This window comes from Diabrotica undecimpunctata, chromosome 4, assembly GCF_040954645.1.
Source record: "Diabrotica undecimpunctata isolate CICGRU chromosome 4, icDiaUnde3, whole genome shotgun sequence".
Classification (NCBI taxonomy): Eukaryota; Metazoa; Arthropoda; class Insecta; order Coleoptera; family Chrysomelidae; genus Diabrotica; species Diabrotica undecimpunctata.
In genome coordinates, this window is record NC_092806.1 from 122,876,934 (window position 1) to 122,882,840 (window position 5,907).

The 5,907-nt window shown below is 35.2% G+C and overlaps 1 protein-coding gene across 1 annotated transcript; it reads right to left on the reverse strand.

Annotated features, from left to right (window-relative positions):
- Positions 1–924: 924 nt before the first annotated feature.
- On the reverse strand, positions 925–3,391 carry LOC140438938 (zinc finger MYM-type protein 1-like). The gene is made up of 3 exons (XM_072528572.1): positions 3,217–3,391; positions 3,042–3,166; positions 925–2,889 (listed from the first exon to the last, which is right to left on the reverse strand). The coding sequence occupies exons 1-3, from the start codon at positions 3,389–3,391 to the stop codon at positions 925–927; spliced, it is 2,265 nt and encodes a 754-aa protein (XP_072384673.1).
- Positions 3,392–5,907: the final 2,516 nt, after the last annotated feature.

Genomic DNA, 5,907 nt, shown 5'->3' on the forward strand with positions numbered 1-5,907 from the left:
TTTTCACAGTCTCCTTATATAAAATATAGTTGTTTACTATTGCTGCGTCTAAAAGGTAGTAAAATATATAAAACCAACATCTTAATTTCCATGCGATGGAGTGGTTAGCATGATATTGATCGAATAATCTACTCCACCCATGTATTTGTTATAATCGGCTATTGCCTGAGGAGATGGTACTTGATCTCTATTTCTGGTTTTGTTTGTTCTCAAAACTTGCGTCACTATCACATTTTATGCCTCTATCTTACACACAGATATATCCCCAGAACTAAGCCAATTTGACTGATTTTGGGAAAGCTTTTTATTAACATATACTATTTGTTTTGAAAAATATTTTTTTGTTTGTCTTACAGTGCCACAAGCAAAAGTTTTGTTTTCCAGTAGTTTCTGCATCATTGGTATTGTGACGAAAAAATTATCAAAGTATACGCAAAAACTACTTTTTTAATATTTGGACGTAACTTCTAAAACAACACGTTCTCCTTACATATCAGACAGTGGCTTTTCTTTGACATATTCTAAAATTTAAAAAGTGCACGTCGTTTTCAGTGCCAGTGCCTAAATTTTAAAGCCTGTTTTTATTGGTTTCATTGGCATGTATCGTTTTAGTGATATACCCACTTTGAAAGCACACATGCTTTCGTTAATGGATAGATGACTTTATGGTGTAAAAACATTTTAAAAGGTCTCTAAAAGGTAGTTTATGAGTGGTCTAAGTCTGTAGAGCCTATCAAGCTCTTTAGTTTTAACTTGGGGCATATTTTCATTATTGTTTAGATCAGGGACGTATTTATAGTTTTTTAATGGGGGGGGGATCCTAATTTCCAAATTAAGTAAAACCGGGGCTTGGTTTTGAAATACCTTTGAAAAAAGTAATAAAAACAAATTTCTAAAAATTTTATTAAAACTTAAAATACCGTTTTACAAAATTAAATTCATTCTCTTCCTTCTTTCAGCTAACTTATTTACAATTTCTGAGGAATTTAGACCTATTGTCACATTCCGATGAATACTCATGAGAGCTAATCCTGTAAGCCTCTGGTCTCCCATTCTATTTCTAAGATAAGTTTTTAACCGTTTAAGAGATGAAAAAGTACGTTCAGGTGTGGCAGTAGATACTGGAAGTGTTGCTAAAATTTGAAGAAGTTTCCTAACCGTTGGAAAAAAAATTTCATCACATCGGTCCATAGCTTCTAGTGCAGTAGACGGCTGTTCTTGATTGCACCAGTGGTTGTGCCAAAGCTCATACTCACTTACTAAATGTTTTATTTCAACTTCCCTGAGAAATATTTCTCCGATTCCTGCTATACATTTCTTTGCTCTCTCAGTATTTTGGGTGCGATCTGGTAGAAGCAACTGAATTCCTGAAATTGCTTCTTCGTGAGGTTTAAAGCGAGCATCAAGCTCGGTCACTACATGTTGTATAAATGGATAAAATATATTTCGCCGATAGTAAACTTCAGCAGTGTCCCCTGGTATATTATTGCGGTTCAATTGTCTCCTACTTACTCTTGGAACAGTTATATCTGCTGAAATTAATTTTTTTGCTTCCTCAAAAAGATTTGAGAATTCACGTTCGTTACGAAGGTTCTGTAAAGTGGTTTTTATTGTTTTTACGTAACTGCAAGAGTCGGTTAAATCTACATTGACTTTTTGTAGGGTTCGGTTTAAGCTTGACGTATAGGAGAAAACCTTCCTTAAAATAGTTAGTGAAACTATAAATTGACTGTTTTCCATTGCGACTTGTAACTGGTAAGCTTGGGTTGCAATTTCCCTTCCAGATTCTTGAAGTTCTTGAAGCACGGAATTTACTACAGGAAACATCTCAGCAAATCTTTCGACGGCTGTATGTTTTTCTGTCCAGCGTGTCTCACAAAGCGAGATAAGCGTTGAATGAGGTGCTTCAATCTCGTCCGCAGTTCTTTTTAAAAGTCCATCCCGGAGTGCAGATTGCCGAAAGAAGTTAATTATACTTTTAATAGTTCCGATGCAGTTTCGTATTGCAGGGATCTCGCATGAATGACCCAAAACTAAGTTTAATGTGTGCGCCACACAGTGTACGAATAGTGCTCGAGGATATTTGTCCATGATTATTGTTCTTACTCCTTTAAATCGTCCGCTCATCACAGCCGCACCATCATAGCCCTGGCCAACTAAATTCTCCAAATCTAATCCAAACGACTTAAGTTTATCGATGATTGTCGTAGCTAGAGCTAATCCTGTTACTTCATCGACGTGTATAAATTCAATGAAATCCTCTCGAATAAGTGCCTTTCCAGAAGAGCAGTCTACATACCGAAGGCAAAGTGAGAGTTGTTGGTGACGCGAAATGTCTTGAGTTTCGTCAGCAAGTACAGCAAAGAAACCTGATTGTTTCACTCTATTTATTATTTGCTCCTGAACAGCATTTCCACACAAATCAATAATTTCATTTTGAATGACGGACGATGTGTACATAGCCCGAGAATGATTGCTTTGAGAAATAAGGTGATTTTTAAGTACTTCATCACCAGCTTGCGCACGAAAACGAAGTAGTGCACAAAAATTACCGTCATTATGTAGAGGATCTATAATACCGATTTCACCAGAGTCTTGATTTCCTCTCAAAGGCAATTCCTGCCGTCCGCAAAATAAGATTGTGTCCACTATGGCACATAGCCTCTCTCTATTTTCTCGGGCAATTTTTTTATTTTCTTCATTAAACGACTCTGTAATATCACGAGTTTGACCTTCCATAACGCTTACAAAATTTCTTGCCCGTTCAACAGCATATTTATGATAATTTGTATTTCGATGATGTTCCATTTTTTCCAGAGCTTTTTTCCAGTTATTAAATGGTTTTGTGACAAAACTTCCAAGTTTTTGATCACCGCGACCACCTTCGGTCTGTCCAAATAAAACGCACATTTTGCATAATGATGCAACATAACATAACACATAACACATAACACATAACCTTGTAACATATTTGAATATACTAACCATCGATTCTTTTGGGTCCAATGACGTTGAAAACAAAGTTTTCTTTTACCACAGACGGGGAACTTAAAAGTCTCTGGAGGGGTCCAAGTTTCTTTTAAAACTGTTAATTTTTCTTCGTCATTTTTTGGATTATTTGATAAACATTTACCAAAATCGTAGTCCATACCAGAATCCAGACCAGCTAAAAAAAATGCTTTAAAATGGTGAGAGATTAAAATTAAAGTAACTTACCATTGCTTGGTTCTCTGTTTCTATCTGAGGTGGAGGGAGTTGGAGCATCCCCATCTGTACTAATATCCATACTCGGCGTAGTTAGGATGTTATCGTTTTGAGGATTCGGTTCATCATTAGTTTTCCCCTTCTTTGGAAAAAATCCCAAAAGCGACTGCTGTAAAGTTCGTTTCATACTTCTTTCACTAAAACATTAATATTAAGCAATATCCAAATAATAATTATTATATTATCTATATATACGTAACGACACTGTAGATACTTACACAAACACCACAAAAATTTCGACAAATACAACAGTTTACTGGATTTGTACTTGTACGATAGCAACAAAATAAAGAAAACAATACACAAATCCACATATGCACCGGCCGGCCGACAAACAAGACTGGCACTAGACAGACAGCACTAGACTGCGACTCATATATAACCACCGTTCAGTGATAAAATAAGTTGGGTCACTCTCGATTTAGCGCCGGTTTACCTGCCCCCGTCGTCTCACGCCCCGTACCTACCAAATTCTCACCGGTCAGTCCTCTCTAAATTTCTATCGTTCAGGCACCGTTCAATGTATTTGCGGAGCGTTCAATATCATTTATGACTACCGGCAAAAAATCTTTCGGCAAGAGCCGAGATCAAAAGAGTGAACCTACTATTTGGAATAGGTGTACGGTGATATAACTACTAATAGCGTTCTAATTCTAATAGGTATTAGTTTATCTGTATCTACGCTGCTACTGCGGACCGACAGCATCCGTGCGCTGACTCATTAATTTATTTTTATTTTTTATACATGTAATATTGGATTAAAAGTAATAGTTTTGCATGGACTGCAAGGAGGGGGTTTGAACCCCCTAAACCCCCCCCATAAATACGTCCCTGGTTTAGATACAAAAATAAGACTTTCGGAAACCTTTTTAATGTAAATAGTTTAGTCACACGTTCAGCATGGAAGTTTTCGTTGCTGGACCAGTATGACCTCATTATTAAAAGGCTGTGATACCCCATGACTATACGTATTCTCAAGAAATGGTCGAGTTCTTCCATATCAATAAAAACTTGCGAATTCTTCTGGGTAGCGTAGAGGTTCGATTCTTTGGAAATTGTTTGAAAGATACTTTTACTAAAGAAAACTCTGAAGATGTCGATTGGCTTACTCGAATTATTGTCCACATTGACGCTTGAAGACTCAGTACAACTAAATGATTCGAAAAAGAGATTTAGGACGTTTTTCTTGGACCATACAAAAGATTAATTTAAAGGAGCAGGAGGGTGTTCTCCTTTCTCGTCTATATCGGCACGATTTAAGGAATCTGTTGCTTGAGATAATGCTAGCAGTTGTTCATCCTTGTCTTCTTTATTGAAAAACTAGTTTTAAGGAAATAACCTAGCCAACTTGGGATTAAAACCAAATCCATCATCTGGATCAAAGTCAGGATCTTGATCCGAATCATCAAAGTCTTCGTTTCAGCTAGAATTATTTGTCTTTCTTGTAAAAGTGCTGTAGTGAAATACTGGAACATGTCGGCTGGCTGCTAATTCTAGTAATCGAGGATTGTGACGGAGTTCTGAAAATTGAGCTTGTCTCAAGGAAATTGTCGTCTGCATCCTCATCGTCATCAAATTCGGAAAGACAATACTCTTTATCACTATACTGGAGTTCAGCTTCTGTAAGCGGTCGGTTTTGAGACGTCTAAAAACAACATAAATAATGTACTTTAAAAACTGTAATGACAAATAGGCCTAATAAATAATTTAAAGTCTTGTAGAACTTTGTCTAGCAAATAAAAACTAAGCTTTGCTTTAATGTATACGTTCAAATTTTAGTATTGTATACTAGCGTAAACTACGATCTTGAGATTTTTTTGGTTTAGTACGTAAAACAATAATCTTTAGTTGGTACAATCCTCAAAATGATTAAACAAATATTTTCCTAGCACTAATGTCTAAGTTTCATAGAAAATAAAATAAAAAGAAGTAATATAAGAAAATAAAAATTATTTGTAAGCTGCGATAAATAAAAACAATGAATTTTTATGATAAATAAACAACTATTTAAGTGCTTTTAAAGAATTATGTGCTAGTTAAAAACATTGAAAAAAGTACATTTGACAATTGCCTTCAATTTTTGTCCAAGTATTTTATTCAAAATGACACGTGTGCAAAAAACAAAAATAAAATTGAACGATTTTTAACATAGACTGTTGCAGAAAAGCACGCTGGTATCTTATCATACCAGTATTGTAAAAAGTACGTCGTTTCCATACCGCATACAGGTTTTCGATATTCATACCTACCAGTAAGAATTCAGTCTATCGACTGCGCCTATTAGAATTATTTTCACCGCAACTGTGATGACAAAATAAGCCGTAATAGCTTGTGGTATATATAGCTACCAGAGAGCGTTAAAGCATTAAACAATGCAATGCTATTTGAAGTTCTTTCATACTCAAAATATAGACTTCCATACTTTTAGATATTTTATTTGACTTTAAGTTTATGTAGGTACTCGATGTGTTGGGCAAATATAAAATAATGAAAAGAGGTTCGTAATTCGAACAGGTAGTATGTTTATTATATGGTTTGATTATATTTTTATGTCAAATAACATCAAAGGAAGACCTATAAAAAGGATAATAAATTAAAGAACTTTAGAAACGCCAATCCATATTTAGATACTTTGTTAAAAAG

Coding starts and splice junctions, on each gene's coding strand:
- LOC140438938 (XM_072528572.1), bottom strand. CDS start 3,391: ATGAAACGAACTTTACAGCAGTCGCTTTTGGGATTTTTTCCAAAGAAG. Junction 3,167..3,216: donor AAACAGAGAACCAAGCAATG/GTAAGTTACTTT, acceptor CATTTTTTTTAG/CTGGTCTGGATTCTGGTATG. Junction 2,890..3,041: donor CAGAGACTTTTAAGTTCCCC/GTCTGTGGTAAA, acceptor TTATTTGGACAG/ACCGAAGGTGGTCGCGGTGA.